Source organism: Rhinopithecus bieti, unplaced genomic scaffold, assembly GCF_001698545.2.
Source record: "Rhinopithecus bieti isolate Rb0 unplaced genomic scaffold, ASM169854v2 scaffold_32081, whole genome shotgun sequence".
NCBI lineage: Eukaryota > Metazoa > Chordata > Mammalia > Primates > Cercopithecidae > Rhinopithecus > Rhinopithecus bieti.
Genome location: NW_016814436.1, coordinates 6,276,865 through 6,293,507, shown reverse-complemented (window position 1 = coordinate 6,293,507; position 16,643 = coordinate 6,276,865). Strand labels below are relative to the sequence as shown.

Below are 16,643 nucleotides of genomic sequence, written 5' to 3'. Positions count from 1 at the left end.
CCCGCCACCACGCCCGGCTAGTTTTTTTTGTATTTTTTTTTTTTAGTGGAGACGGGGTCTCACCATGTTAGCCAGGATGGTCTCGATCTGCTGACCTTGTGATCCGCCCGTCTTGGCCTCCCAAAGTGCTGGGATTACAGGCTTGAGCCACCGCACCCGGCCCTGAATGTGTTTTTTTTGTTTAACTTGTGGTTCTTGAATTTTTGTTACGATTCTAGAGCCAGTTTACTATCAGCAATTTCTAAAATCCCTAGAAAAACCAAGTGGCTGTTAAGTTTGTGCAAAATTGAAGGCTCTGATTTTGTCCATGAATCATTGTTTTAAAATGACAGCTATCAGTTTGGTGTATTTGGAATTTTAAGTGATGAAAAATCAAATTTAGAGCAGCAGAATCTAAGCTGTATTTGATATGCGCATTAAAACCCATACAAGTTAGAATTTTACATTCTTTGCCTAATTTTATTGCCGTAAATATATCAGTGGTCAGTAAACATCTGAAATTCTGTAGATGAGATTGAAACTTTGGTTTTGGAAAAACATGCAATAATATTTAGGCTAGCTGGCCCATTTAGTAAATGAAGGGGGTTCCAGTTTAATTTCTTTTTTTGGTGAAATCATGATTATAATTCACTCGTGGAAACTTAAGATTTGTGAACTCTCTTAGGTGTTTGGTCTAAGAAGCAGATCACTTCCTATAATGTAATCGCTTCTTTGAACAACAACAAAAAAGGGCTTCTAAAAATTTTGGTGAGTTTATTTAGCAAAACACTATAAACTGAGGAACCTTTCTCCAAAAGTTCCAGGGGCAGAGAGGAGCTTTCGAATTCATAAGGAATGCCAAACATTTCCAGAGCATTTTAGATGAGAGATGTGAGCAGGCTAGCACAAAGGGAAAAGGCCTACTAGGAAAACGTTGTTAAAACAATCGAGTTTAAGGAAGCAGTGAGGAAAAGGAGAGTAAGAAATTGTCCCGGGCTGCTCAACTAACAGGAACATGTAGATTTGAGACTTGATCATCTAAGTTTTTGTAGGCTGAAAGCAGGTTGCAAGCTACAGATGTTCTTAAGAAATTAGGCAAATGGATATTTTTAGTTAACCTAACTTGATGTTTTTATAATTTCTTTAGGCAGTAAATGGTCTTTGGCTGAGTAGTACATGAAGTATCTTTCACTGGGATTTAGTTTTATTGAGACACTTCAGTAATTCTGAGGCTGGGCGGTGGGTACACGGGTTTATTGCATTAGTCTTTCTTACCTTTTATGTCCTAAAAATACACATATATTTTTTAAATGTCCTTCCTGCCTGTTTCAGGAAGGCAGCTTTGGGTTGCAAAGCCATTCTTATGAATCGAATCTTCCCATCTCATTTCTTATTTCTACTTGTGCCAGCAGTTTGCCTTATAATGCTGACTGCATATGGAGTCTAGGTGCTATTTAGCCAAGATGCTATAGTCACTCACTTGCTTATTTGGTAATAGAAAGTATATACTTACCTAATACGTGCTTCTCCTTCGTATTTCAGTCTGACAGTGGAGGAGCCTTTAAAGGTTTTAAAGGTTTGGTTGTACCTTCTGGGGGAGGACGGTTTCCTGGATTTGGTAGTGGCACTGGAGGGAAGCCTTTGGAAGGACTGTCGAATGGAAACAACATAACCAGTGCCCCTCCCTTCACCAGTGCAAAGGCAGCGGCAGAGCCCAAGGTAGCCTTTGGTAAGTAGGCTCCCATCCCCCAGCCACCTGTGTAAGTATAATCTATGGAAAATAGCTTTGCAAAGATGTTTTTCTTATGCCTACCCTGGGTCTTGGAACTATGTGAGCAAAACCAGGGTAATAATGAAAGAGATGGGACTTAGGGAGGTGTTGGTTATTTACAGAGTAAGTGGGCAGAGTACAGGCTTTTGATCCAAAACATCTCGATTTTGTTCTCAGCTCTGCCAGTTACCAGTTGTGTGACCCTGGCCTCTAAGCCTCAGAACGTTCAATTTTGAAAGGAGAATGACCCTCAGAATTGACGTAGAGTCAAGAGAGAAAAGAAAATGCTATGTAGACCCTTTGTGTGCAAGGGCTTTCTGTGTGCCTCGCACCAAAGCAGCTACTGAACTCAGATGAGGTTCTCCATGACCAGGGTCCCTCCCATGCTAGATTGGTTTGGGTATGAGATGTGTTGATTGCCTGATCCTGTTTTGAGGGAATTAGTCAAAAACTCTTGGAATTAGCACCATGGGTTAAAAGCTTAGAAATGATCCTGACTGGTTGGTTGTATTTAGCTGATGATTCTGAAAGTGTGTACTGTTTGATTTTAATTTGGCAGAATGTGTAGTGTGACTTAAAATAAGTGCTCTCTGTTAAGATTTCTTTTTTTTTTTTTTTTCTGAGTTGGAGTCTTGCTCTGTCGCCAGGCTGGAGTGCAGTGGCGCGACCTCTGCTCACTGCAGCCTCTGCCTCTGGGTTTAAGCAGTTCTCCTGCCTCGGCCTCCCAAGTTGCTGGAACTATAGGCGCGTGCCACCACGCCTAGCTAATTTTTGTAATTTTAGTAGAGACGGGGTTTCACCATGTTGGCCAGGGATGGTCTCGATCTCCTAACCTCGTGATCCACGTGCCTCGGCCTCCCAAAGTGCTGGGATTACAGCTGTGAGCCGCTGCGCCCAGCCGCTGTAAGGATTTCTAACTACGGCCATCCCCTAGTATCCTGGGGACTGGTTTCAGCACCCCCTTGGATGTTCAAGTCCCATAGTCAGACCAACATAACTCTTAGATAGGAAAAGTGAGTGTTTGTATCCACTAGTCCTCATCCCCGGAGTACTGCATTGAGACAGGGTCTCACTGTGTCACCCAGGCTGGAGTGTATTGGTGTGATCTTGGCTCACTGCAGCCACAACCTCCGGAGCTCAAGTGATCCTCCCCCATGAGCCTCCCCAGTAGCTGGGACTATAGGTGCACACCACCACACCCAGCTAATGTTTGCATTTTTTGTAGAGATGGGGTTTTGCCATGTTGCCCAGGCTGGTCTCAAACTCCTGAGCTCAAGCAATTTGCCCGCCTCAGCCTCCCAAAGTGTTGGGATTACATGCATGAGCCACCGTACCTGGCTGAGGACTGCATTTCACATGTGTGGAATCTGCAGGTACAGAGGGGTGACTATACTTTAACACTGTTCATTCCAAGAACCTTGGGTATTAAGTGTTAATGCTGACCTACTATTCTGACAGTGCTGTTTGAAATAGGCATCCTTTTGTCTACAGCTACACCACCCTGGACATGCCTGATCTCATCTCAAATAGGTGTCCTTTTGAAGGAAAAGATTATTTTTAAAATGTGTAGAACAAGCATATGGTGGTTAGTGTTCTTGTATAAACTTTGACTTGATCTTTATTCATCGGCTTTACTGATAAGCAGTTACTAAATACTACTCCTTGAACACATACTTCTTGAGCTGTCACCAAAATAGAAGACAGTAGGCCGGGCACAGTGGCTTACGCCTATAATCCCAGCACTTTGGAAGGCTAAGGCGGGCAGATCTCAAGTTCGAGAGTTCAAGACCAGCCTGGCCAACATGGTGAAACCCAGTCTCTACTAAAATACAAAAATTAGCCAGATGTGGTGGTGGGTGCCTGTAATCCCAGCTACTTGGGAGGCTGAGGCAGGAGAATCGCTTGAACTCGGGAGGTGGAGGTTGCCGTGAGCCAAGATCGTGCCACGGCACTCCAGCCTGGGTGATAGAACAAGACTGTCTCGGTGGAGGGGGAGATACAGTCAAAGCAGGAAGTGTAAAGGCAGAGTGGCATAAAAATCTAGATGACTTAATCAAATTAGTCCAAATAAATGGTTTAATTATTAACTTTCTATAGGTTCTCTTGCTGCAAATGGCCCTACCGCCTTGGTTGATAAAAAAGTTTCAAATCCCAAAACTAACGGGGACAGTCAGCAGCCCTCCTCCTCTGGCCTCGCTTCCAGTAAAGCTTGTGTCGGAAATGCCTATCACAAGCAGTTGGCCGCCTTAAACTGCTCCGTGCGGGATTGGATAGTGAAGCACGTGAATACAAACCCGCTCTGTGATCTGACACCTATCTTTAAAGACTACGAGAAATATTTAGCAAACATTGAACAGCAACACGGGAATGGTGGCAGGAATTCTGAAAGTGAATCTAACAAAATGGCGGCTGAAACACAGTCTCCTTCCCTTTTCGGCTCAACAAAGTTACAGCAAGAGTCAGCGTTTTTGTTTCATGGCAACAAAACTGAAGACACACCTGACAAGAAGGTGGAGGTTGCATCTGAAAAGAAAACGGACCCCTCACTAGGAGCGACAAGTGCCTCGTTTAATTTCGGCAAGAAAGTTGATAGCTCTGTTTTGGGCTCATTAAGCTCTGTCCCCCTGACTGGATTTTCATTTTCCCCTGGAACCTCCAGTTTATTTGGCAAAGATGCCACCCAGAGTAAACCAGTCTCTTCACCATTTCCCACTAAACCATTGGAGGGCCAAGTGGAAGGTGACCATGGTGAATGCAAAGGTAAGTACCAGCTTTGGCATTGGGTTGAGGTTTGCATAAGATTTGTGTCTTGGGAAACACAGAGACTTTGATTCCGAATGGATCTGGATCCACATTGAGACGCTGTCGTCCTCTCCATGTGTGATCCTGGGCAGAGCTAATCGGTTTCTCTGAGTTTCAGATTCCGTCTTTATAAAAGAGTAAGACCTATTTTGTAGGGTTGTTTATAAGGATTAAAAATAAAATGAATTTGGAAACACTTGACTTTGAAGTCTCAAACACACGTGGCTTAGCATATAAAAAAGTGAATTAAAGACGTTTTTTGAAAATTTTATTTTGGGAAGAGTTCATCAAGTTCATCTTGAACGTCCCCTGAATTGATTTGTACTTAGGAGATTTGACTGTAAATAAAGTCATGTGGCAAAATAGTACTTGACTATACATTAAAAATGTAGACTTTTCATAGCCATAGAGAACAAATCAACAGTGTTTTCCTCTTGTGGGTTTGGAGGCACCTCCTTTCCAGGGGACAGCAGTGGTGTCTAAGTGATGTCTCCTGTATGTAGCATCAGTGCCCCAGACCAGGCAAAAGATCTGGGCCTTAGTCTGGACCCTCCGCTCCCTCTGTTAGCTTAAAAAGTGGGGTGATGTCATAATGCCGCTTCCTCACATGGTGATTGTGAACAAATAATGTCTGTGAAGATGCCTACTTGTAAGCAGTTAAAAGTGAGGCCAGGTGAGGTGGCCCACGCCTATAGGACTTTGGGAGGCCGAAGTGGAAGGCTCACCTGAGGCCAGGAGTTTGAGACCAGCCTGGGCAACATAGCAAGACCCCATCTCTACAAAAATTTTTAAAAATTAGCCAGGCCAGGTGGTGGGTGCCTGTAGTCACAGCCGCTCAAGAGGCTGAGGGGAGTATCTCAAGTTCAGAAGTTCATGGTTGCAGTGAACCATGGATGCATCACTGCACTCCAACCTGGACAACACAGACCTTGCCTCAACAAAAGAAAAAGTGTACTTTTCAGACATGAACGTACTGATCCTTAGAATTAACGGTTTTCTAGCAGGAGGCTAGACTTCCATTACTGTTTTGCCTTGCCCTACTTTCAAGTCTATCCTCAGGCACGGGCCCTTTGGGCACAGGGTGAAATAAGGGTCTCCCCTTTTTATTTCTTCTCTGCCTCCCATAACTAAAACAAATGGGGAGTCTTTCCTGAGGCAGGCACTGGGACACAGTGACGCTGGATTTGAATCGAGTCCCAGTGGATGCAGGATGCCCCTCAGTGAGCGCCTGTTCCTTGCCCTTGGTTATCAGTGTACGCATCAGGAGACCAGGGAGATTGGAGTGGTGAGATGGGTAGTCATGTGACCGGGGAGATTGAAGTGGTAAGATGACTAGTCACATGACCGGGGAGATTGGAGTGATGAGATGGATAGTCATGTGACGGGGAGCATCTAGAGTGGTGAGGATGGGTACTTCCGTAGTGACTGGGAGATTGGTGAGATGGGTAAACGTGTGACCGGGGAGATTGGAGTGGTGAGATGGGTAGTCGTGTGACCGGGGAGATTGAAGTGATGGGTAGTCATGTGACCAGGGAGACTGGAGTGATGAGATGGCTAGTCACATGACTGGGGAGATTGGAGTGATGAGATGGGTAGTTGTGTGACCGGGGAGATTGGAGTGATGAGATGGGTCGTCGTGTGACCCATCATCTGAGCACCGCAGTTGTTTTTCTTAGAATTGCTTTTTAGTGAGTTTTTATGCAACTGCCTTTCTCTTTAAGAGGATCCTTTTATATATGTGGGTTTTTTTTCTGAGACAAGGTCTTGCTCTGTCACCCAGGCTAGAGTGCAGTGACACAATCACAGCTCACTGCAGTCTCTACCTCCTGGACTCAAGCAATCCTCCCACTTCAGTCTGCCATGTAGCTGGGTCCACAGGCATGCACTGCCACACCTGGTTAACTTATTTCTTGTAGAGATTGGGGGGGAGTCTCACCACGTTGACCGGGCTGGTCTCGAACTTCTGGGCTCAAGTGATCTTCCTGCTTTGGCCCTGCAATGTGCTGGGATTACAGGCGTGAGCCACTGTACCCGGCCTAATACATGTGTTTAAATAGTGTCTTGTTTAAATAATGGCCTAGGTCTCCCATGTTTGGGAGACCCCATTAGTGGGGATACCTTTGATACCAGAGCAGTGGCCCATGTGGCAATTCAGACAAAGCTTAAATTACTTACACTGGGGTTTTGGAATTATTTCTCCGACAACTTGCCCCCCTGTAAAAAAAAAAAAAAGTATTTTTCTATCTTTGGCCATTACTGATACTTGTTGTGGATATGGTCACAGGAATATTCAGGGGTGAAGGTGTTAAAAACTCATCTGAGATGTAATTTTCCAGTGGGTAATTTAAATATAGAGTGATGATTATTTTTCTATCATAAGCATGGAGATTTTCCATTCTAAGGTTTTCCATATATTGGAAGTTATTTAGAATTAAGAGGTATGTTCCCATTAGAAAGGATTATTGTTTTTCACAAAATAGTTAAAATCCAGCAGGCACTCCCTTTTGGCATCCCCCTGCGTTAGGTCAGTTTACATGGAGCGCTCAGGTGGATGTTTAGGGTGTTACGTAACAAAACTCTGTCACTTTTTTAAACTGTGGATTGGATTCTTACTGAATTGTCTTTTTTATAAAAGGTGGAGATGAAGAAGAGAATGATGAGCCACCCAAAGTAGTAGTTACCGAAGTAAAAGAAGATGATGCTTTTTACTCCAAAAAGTAAGACTCAGCAGAGCCTGCGGGTGCATGTGTTTTAGAGACAATGGTAGCATGCTTCAGACTGGAGAATGTTCTTGCGGTCAAGCTTTGCCTGCTCTCAAGTGGAACAGGAAAGAATTCTTGGCCAGTTTATTTTAAAAACCAGTTCTAGGAATGTCCTGGTGGGCAGTTCTCACTCTTTTCTGTCACTTTAGCTCTTTTAAAGTGCTTTAGAGACAGGCACTTCTATGATCTTGCCAATCCCATCCCGTCCCGTCCCATTCCGTCTTCTCTCCCTGTGTCTTTCTCCCTCCCCTTCCTCCTCCCCCAACAAATTGCGGAGTCAGTCACTGATTGCAGGTTTGGCTTCACTTACTTTACCCTGGAGGTATCTCTGATCCCTTCCAGGAGATTTGGTTGGCCTTTCTGGATTTTCTCATAGTCAAAAAGTTATGCACAGTAACCGTCCCTTCCTGTTTAGGAGCTATAAAAATTTTCATCTTCCTTTCAATTAAATGAGATTAGTTTTTACAAAGCTATTTGCTGAAAAAACACTTGTGCCATTTCCGAAACTTTCAAGATGTGTTTTTGTAATGCAGAAATTTCAGAATAATGAGCAAGCAGCTCTCCATGTAACAGGTCACCACATCCTGTGGGATTCCCAGGTGTTTCAGGAACTTTTAAAAGAGGCCAACAATTTCTTCTGTGTGTGTTTTAAATTTCACTACTCACATGACATAAAGGAGTGACTCAACTTTAAGATTTTTTTTTTTAATTAGAATCAAATGAGGCCAGGCACGGTGGCTCATTACCTGTAATCCCAGCACTTTGGGAGGCTGAGATGGGCAAATCACCTGAGGTCAGGAGTTCCAGACCAACCTGGCCAACATGGTGAAACCCTGTCTCTACTAAAGATATGAAAATTAGCCAGATGTGGTGGCACACGCCTTTAATCCCAGGTGTTTGGGAGGCTGAGGCTCGAGAATTGCTTGAACCCTGAGAAACAGAGGTTGCAGTGAGCCAAGATCATGCCACTGCACTCCAGCCTGGACCACAGAGTAAGACTCTGTCTCTAAATAAATACATAAATGAGCCATGGTTTTGTATTATTAATAACCTCAGGAGATGTATAGCACAGGAGGCTGGGAACATATTTGATTACTTTGTTATTAGTTAGACCCTACCCAAGAATGTTTTCCAAATTTATTTCAAAATGTTGGGCAAAAACTGAAGGAGCCTTGAGGAGAATTTTTAAAAATAGGCCAAAGAAATAAGAATATTAAGAAATAAGAATATTAAGAAATAGGCCAGAAAAAAGGGAGAGGTGGGTGAGATGCAGGACAGAGTCTTTGTCCTTTATTTGCTTCTGTCTGTAGAGGACCAGATCAGCTCTCTTGAGCTCAGGGCCAAAGGAGCAGAATAGGGAGGGAGGGGTGTTGAGCCCTGATTTTGACTGACTTGAGAACACAGTTTCATAAAGTGTTATAAAAGTTTCATGGGGCCGGGTGCGGTGGCTCAAGCCTGTAATCCCAGCACTTTGGGAGGCCGAGACGGGCGGATCACGAGGTCAGGAGATCGAGACCATCCTGGCTAACACGGTGAAACCCCGTCTCTACTGAAAAATACAAAAGACTAGCCGGGCGAGGTGGCAGGCGCCTGTAGTCCCAGCTACTCGGAGGCTGAGGCAGGAGAATGGCGTGGACCCGGGAGGCGGAGCTTGCAGTGAGCTGAGATCCGGCCACTGCACTCCAGCCCCGGCGACAGAGCGAGACTCCGTCTCAAAAACAAAACAAAACAAAACAAAACAAAAAAGTTTCATGGGGCCCATTGTTTAATTTGAAAAAATGGGGAGGGGGTTTTAAAATCTCTAAGCAGATTTTCTTATTCTGGTTTTTGCTCAGGCTCCTTGATTCGTCTCTGAATGCTTGATGGCACCTATTTTTCTTCTCCATAGGTGTAAACTATTTTACAAGAAAGACAACGAGTTTAAAGAGAAAGGCATAGGTACTCTGCATTTAAAACCTACAGCGAATCAGAAGACACAGCTTTTGGTGCGGGCAGACACCAATTTAGGTGGGTACCTTTTTTTCACTTGGCACAAAATCATCATCATCACATAGTATATAAAAGCCTTTGCCGTGCTAATTCAAGGTTATTAGTATGTTTTTAAACAGAGCGCATTCAGGCCAAATTCATCCTGTATTTACTTATTTCTAGTTTTGAGTCCCAGGATAATAGTGTGTAAGGAAACAGATGTGTTAGAAACTGTAAACAAAATGGTTTTTCATTTTCCTTTGTGTTAGAAATGTGACTAAGAAGCTAGAGATTAGACCGTTTAATAAACACCCAAAGGAAATTAACCTTTTAAAGGAATCCTTTTTATATAACAAGTAATCACTAACTGATCGCTGTCCACTGCGATCAGTTTACCCTGAAAACAGTCCACTGCAAGGAGCCTAGCGCCCGGAGGAGGAGGAGGACGGGCAGGCTGCGGTGGAGTGGGCAGTAGTGGTAGAGAACAGGGGGCTGTGTTGCAGAAAGAAACTCCAGGGAGGCGTTTTTCTTTCCCTTAGGCTTGACTAGTGCGTAGTAACATTACCGTCGTATCACTCTTGCCCAGGGAGCTGTGCCGGCCTCTGTGACAGAGGTGTCCTTTGGTCATGTGGTGCAGTGAAGGTTCTGTTGTGCCACCGTGTTCTTCCTTCAGTGCAAAAACGGACAGTGTTGAGAGGGCTGACGGTTCTGAGCGAGGCTGTTGGCTCTGTGAGAAACGCTGTGTGGTTGCAGAGACCCGGGCTGGAGCGAGGGCCGAAGGCCACTCCTCACAGTGAGGGCAAGTCCTCCCTGAGGCCTCCAGTTCTCAGGGAACCAGTCCTGTTGGCTCCCCATGTTAGATCCATTAAGTATAAGTTATTTCCGTGTTGAATGTTTAGCATGTGACAGACTCCTTTGGTGGAGCTATAGCGTCTAGAATTTCGATGGGTTTTGTTTGTTTGAATGCAGGCAACATATTGCTGAATGTTCTGATCCCACCCAATATGCCATGTACGCGAACAGGGAAGAATAACGTTCTTATCGTCTGTGTTCCAAATCCACCAATCGACGAGAAGAATGCCACCATGCCAGTCACCATGCTGATTCGGGTAAAAACCAGCGAGGATGCAGATGAGTTGCACAAAATTTTACTGGAGAAAAAGGATGCCTGAACGTGCAACGTCGGCTGCGGAATTATTGCCAAGTTGCTGCTTCTCCCACCGCTCCTTAAACTTAGTTTTTCTTTTCTTTGACGTTCTAAGAACTTACAGATAACTTAAAACTTTTGTGAGGAAGATTAATGTGGCCAATAAAACCTTGAAATGTTGTCAGGAAACCGCATTCTCCCTTCTTAAGAACTGCCTAAAGTCTAAAATACATTCGAATGCAATTTTTGGAAGATTTTTTAAATGTTCGTTTATTAAACTAACCCTAAGTGATTTCTTCAAGGACTGCAATCAGGGTATCGATTCGCTTTCCCAAAGGCTCTTCCAACCCGTGGGTTTTGGGGTCCACCACCACCACCACCACCAGAGAGGCTTTTGAACAGGTGCCTGGCTATGTTCAGAAGAAAGCTGGCTTGTGTGCTTCTCTCCGGTGGGCTCAGCCGACGTGTGAGACTCATTGTTACCAAATGAACTGGGCTGCCACGCTGTGACAGGTGTTTGTCCTCTGCTTTATTTTTATTTTGAAGCTAAAATGTGAGTACTAAGTGTTCACCTCAGCATACGAATCACTGGCCTGTAACCCTGTGGGCTGCTTCACGAGAATTCAGGACCTGCATTTTCGAAATGAACAGCTTGTGAAGGATTTTTTTTGGCTTTGTAGTTTCTGTTCATGAGGTAGTGTTAACTTCTTTATCCCCCTAAAGACAAAATTAAGATAACGGGGGATTGCCAGGAATGGGTTTAAAAGCACAAGTTTGGTAGCTTATCATCTACACTATGGACAGTGAACCCTTTTACGAAATGAAAGTCAAACGAGACCATCCTAGGAAAAGAAGATGCTCATAGGCATTTTTACCATAATCAGCCCCACGCATATGAAAACTAGGACCCAGTGACGTGCCTGGGAGCTTGGACACACGAGCCATTTGAATTCACTAGGAAACATGTAATAAGGTAATGGAAGAGAAAATCGTGTGTCAATTTTGCCTTTAACTTTAGACAGCAGTATATTATACATTTGATATCTGAAATATCTTTACTTTTTTAAGAATAAGATTCCATATGTCTGTTTGGAAGGGAGCCATGGTTATGCACACGAATATCGACGTCACTTCTCCAGAGCTGTCAGGTAACTAACACGAGCATTCTTTGAAGACTCTGGGCACAGGAATGGATGCAGAATTGAATGTTTAAATTTCCACTTTGATTCCTCATGAATCGTTTGAGACTAGTGCCAGCTGATCTCGTGTACAGGCTCAGGGTCGGTGCCCAAGGGCTCGTGTGTGTGTTCTGATCTTCGGTGCTTTGCGCATTCTCATGTAGAAGAGAGTAGTCAGAATAATTGTGGACGGCACAGTGGCTTTTTTAAAACTACAATCTTTAGGTGTAAAGTTTGGGGCCGGGAGCAATTTTGTGATCAAATATGAACTCCTGAGTACCTGAGGTATGACTGGGCCAACGCTGTCATGAGGTTCTTGCTCTACTTTCAGTGTTCTGATTCCACCGGGAGAATCTGGCCTAGTGTGTGGCTTTGCATGAATCTGTTCAGAGAGGTGTGCTTGTACTGTTACAGGGTGCTGTCAGACATAGCTAGAGTAGGCACCCAGGAAGTGGCCATTATTTTTACATTGACTTTTTAGAATTGAGAATGCATGTGAGTTGTTGTTGCCAATGATTTATAGTAAGCAAGTGGTTGATGCTGTTAATACCGGCGCTGCCCGATTGACATTAGGTTTATTCAACTTCTAAAAAGATGAAGAACTAAGGGGAACAAATTTAAGTTTGTTGCAACTTAGCCACATGTGCTTCCCTGGTACCAGCTGGAATCAAGCTCGCAGGCATCTTTCGGACACTTAAGTGTATATGACACAGTACTTCGTTAGCATCTGCGCGTGTATGGAAAGTTGACAAAAAATGGCATGAAAAGATCATGATTGGATTATCTTTTAAACCTGCCCCTTCTGTAAAAAATAGTTTATATATTTTAAATCAGTGGGTATGTGTGGCTTTCTTTTTTCCTAACATTCCCAGCAAATTTTGCTGCTAAGACTATCACTGTTAAAGTGAAAATTACAGGGAAAATGTGACACGTCTACCATAAAACTCAGAATGGGGGATTTTCTTAAAATCACTCTTGTATGCTTTAGGAACTGGTTGGTCTCCACTTTGATTATTGGTGTAAAGAGCCTGAGTATATGTGGATTTGACTGAAATGTAACTCCTTGTCTTTTACTTGGGGCACGGGGCCCCCGGAGGGCTTACCTGTTTTCCCCACTATGTTAACAGGTAATTCTGATTTATGCGTCTAGTTTGACTTATTTTTAACAAAATATTAGCAATTATGCTTTAAAATGTTTAATGTGGACTGAAATTTTCGTCTTTTGAGAATCTATGAAGTGTATCATATATGTGGCCTAAAGTAAGGTGTATATTATTGTTATTCTAAAATTGTTTTGCATCTTGGCAAATACTAAGTATCCCAGTGGCCTTTTTTTTTTAAACCTGTGTATCCATCTCATCCTTTTGCGCATTCCTAGTAAGCAAAAAAATTTGTTATGCCATCTTCATTATTCGAATTACAGACTTAAAATATGTCCAGTTTTTAAAGAAGTTTAGATTATGTTTTCCATGGAAGGACAAGTCTGACTGTTCATGGACTGATTTTAAGAGGATTATTATATTTTACAATTTCAGTTCTAGATTACAATTTTATATATGCTGCATGCCAAAAAAAAAAAGAGAGAAAACTACCTTTTCTGGTGTAGAGGGGAAGAAAAACTAAGACTCTTCTACTAGTAAGTAGAGTTCAAAACAAGTTTTCACTGAGAGCCTTTTCAGTAAAAGTTAAACAAGTTTGTTTTTTGAGCATTTGTCAGTTTCAGAAGAGTCAAAATTCAAGCACGATGCATTTCGAAGGCTTTGCAAACTCCTAAACCCCTGATGAGTCCTCATTCTGGAAGTGGGAATTTGAGTAGATACTGATTTGTCCCGTAGTATGGTAGATGATGGGGAGGTCTTTTCCAGTCAGGCACTCAGAACACAGGCCACTGTATGTTCTCAGCCATTAACAATCATCCTGAGGACGAAGGACTCTCCGTTGGATGCAGACACAATTGTAATGGAGATGTCAACTTCTTAGCAATCAGATGGATAAATTGTTTGCTTTTTACTTTAGGAAATTGTTTTCTAAAACAAATACTTGAATTGTCAGACAATACAATCTCAGCTTGTGTTAGTTTTGAATGCTCCCATCGAGGAAGTGTTAACAATCCATGAAATGTGAATAAATGAAAAGTAAACAAAATCCCAGTGTATGGCAGTCTTATGTTCCTCTGTGATGCATTTGGCATTAATACAAGTCAGACCTGAGGAAAAGAATCACGCAGAAGCTGCAACCAGAAACTTCTTGAACAACAGGAAGGTCGGCTTGGAGGTGAGTGAGAGACCAATTTGTTATCAGACTCCTTGCTGGGGGTTGAGACTACTTTTAAACCATTCAGACCAAGGGTTTCTGTTCGATTAAAATCTTAACAGATTGGAATGGGAACAATTGATCCTTAATGGGCTAGTGTGCAAAGCATTGGCTAGCTGCTTTACATATGTATTACCTTGGTTAGTCCTCAAAGCAAACCTTTGAGACATATTTTTAACCTTTCCTACATTACTCAGCATTTATTTGGTTTATAAGGGGTATTTTCTGGTTTAAAAAAATAGTACTGCAAAGACTTGTTATCCATCAAAGTCTTTTCCTGAACTGTTAACATCTAATAGAAACTAAATGACACTAAGAATGTTATCTCAAGAGGAAGATCGTGCCTAAACCGCAGAAGCCCTGTATAGATACTCAGCTGCGTGGCTGGGCTAGAACCTGGCTTCTCAAAGTGGTCTTGGGACTGCTGCCACATAGGAACTTAATAGAAATGCAAGCCCGGCCGGACGCGGTGGCTCACGCCTGTAATCCTAACACTTTGGGAGGCCGAGGCGGTGGATCGCTTGAGCCCAGGAGTTCAAGATCAGCCTGTGCAACTGTTGGGAAAAGGGCTTGTGGATGCCTGTATAAACTGGCCATAAAAATACGGGACATTAAGTTGTGGAAAGCCACAAGAGGCCTGTGAGGAGGAAAGCCTCTTTGCCATCATGTTCCCATGCTCGGAGCGAGACCTGCTCTATCTGTAAGCACTGTGTTCAAGGAGAAAGACAAGACACTCCTTTGAAGCACTGGAATGTGGACAGACGTGCCGGCTCCTAATAAGCCACTCCCACTAGCTACTCTCCGATAAGTTAAACATACGCTGTTTGAGCACAAAGGAGATTCATTTAAACCTCTATTGCTGTAGATTACGCCTGTGACGCACTGCACCCTTTCACTGTTCCGCCCTCAACATCTGCTTCTGTGATTGTACTACAATAAATACTGTGGAGACCAGAGCTCTGAGCCTTTTGCAGCCTCCACATTTTGCAACTGGCCCCCTGGCTCCACCTTTACTCTTAACCTCTCTCTTCTCAATACTTTGTCGCCAACAGACTTCGGGTGCCCTGTGCGTGGTGGTCCCCAACATGCAACATAGCAAAACCCTGGCTCTACAAAGAATACAAAATTTAATCAGGCATGATGGCACGCACCTGTAGTCCCAGCTACTTGTTTGGCTGAGGTGGGAGGATGGCTTGATCCCAGGAGGTGAAGGCTCCAGGGAGTGAGCAGTGATCATGCCACTGCACTCCAGCCTGGGTGACAAAGCAAGACCCTATCTCAAAAAAAAAAAAAAAAGGCAAACCCGGCTGGGCAAGGTAGCTCATGCCTGTAATTGCAACACTTTGGAAGGCTGAGGTGGGAAGCTTGCTTGAGCCCAGGAGTTAGAGACCAGCCTGGGCAACACAGCAAGATCCTGTCTCTACAAAAAAAAAAAAATCTTTTTTTTAATTAGCTGGGCGTGGTAGTGAAAGGAATCGCTTAAGCCCAGGAGTTCCAGGCTGTAGTAAGCTGTGGCCGCACCACTCTACTCCAATCTGGGTGAGAGGACAAGACTGTCCGTTCCCCGCCCGCCCCAGAAAAAGGCAAACCCATGGGCCCCAACTCGGCTACTGAATCAGCACTTCAGGCTGGAGCCCACTTTTTAAAATTGAGATAGAATTCATATAAACTGCACCCCTTTAAAGTACACGATTCAGTGGCTTGCAGCATACTCACAGAGTTGTGCAGCCGTCATCACTGATTCCAAAGTACTTTCCTTACCAGTCTTCTGGGTTTGAACGTTGGGTTACAGCATGCATTAGGTGATCCTGATACACGTTCACATTTGGGAACCGCCGGCACACATGCACTCCTGATGACTCGAAAGATGGCCCATGAAATACCCCTTGGGCACGCCGGGAAGAAATGGCAGTAGTTATCAGCATTGCCAGGAACTATGCCAGCCTTTGGACGTACCTTGTCTCACTTCAACATCGTCGCATCCCTGGAAGGAAAGTGGTGATTCTACTTGAGGAAACCCAGGCCCAGGGTTGAGTGTGTCTGAGGTGGCGCAGCTTGAGGTCCCAGCCCCACACTCCTCTCCCCAGCGTGCCACGTTAAGGAGATGTACGTGCCCACTAAATGACTCAACTGCACTGACTTCTGGAATTGGCTAAAATCTTTTGAGCAAAATTGTGTATTCAGAGTAGCGTAAAATTCGGCTAAAAGCCATGGTTATTTCAAAATGAGCAACCTAATCGTTTTATTAAAGTCAGATTCCAAGAGGAAAGACCCCGGTCCACACAGAGGAAAGAAACCTCGTTAACCTGTTGGCTGATGGAGAGGCTGGGTCAGGGGGCAATTCAGTGATACTGTAAGGAAAGAATAGAACATGATCCTTCATCCCCAGAAACAAGTATTTTCCCTTCCTCATGTAAATTTTCCAGCTGTTCTCGTCATTTTAACAATCAGGCACAATGTATAGCATGTTACCACAGTCAACATGTCTATTTACAATGAACTGTGTTACTTACTGTATGGATTGAGTTACATTCCCCTCTCCTCCCAGTATGATTCCCAAAGGTTTTCCTTTCCAGTTCACTTTTTTCCTTCTACAGTAGTTCCTAAAAGCTCATCTAAGGATAAAGGAAATGAAATAGCAAAATTAGCCTTCAAGAGGAGGCAATGAATAGGAATGAAGTTCCTGCAGGCCGCTTCCAAGATACAGACTCTCCCTAAGTATC

General features: G+C 43.7%; 1 protein-coding gene across 4 annotated transcripts in view; it reads left to right on the top strand.

Annotated features, from left to right (window-relative positions):
• Positions 1–16,643, top strand: part of NUP50 (nucleoporin 50) — a 31,723-nt gene that overhangs the window by 11,502 nt on the left and 3,578 nt on the right. For 2 of the 4 annotated variants that reach the window (XM_017850779.1, XM_017850780.1), the window contains exons 4-8: positions 1,522–1,708; positions 3,848–4,510; positions 7,188–7,269; positions 9,203–9,321; positions 10,252–13,752. In XM_017850779.1, the coding sequence (XP_017706268.1) occupies positions 1,522–1,708; positions 3,848–4,510; positions 7,188–7,269; positions 9,203–9,321; positions 10,252–10,454 (1,254 nt within the window). In that variant the 3' untranslated portion in view covers positions 10,455–13,752. Of the gene's footprint in view, positions 1–1,521; positions 1,709–3,847; positions 4,511–7,187; positions 7,270–9,202; positions 9,322–10,251; positions 13,753–16,643 lie in introns of those variants that run through there. The other 2 variants (XM_017850782.1, XM_017850781.1) reach the window with 2 other exon arrangements.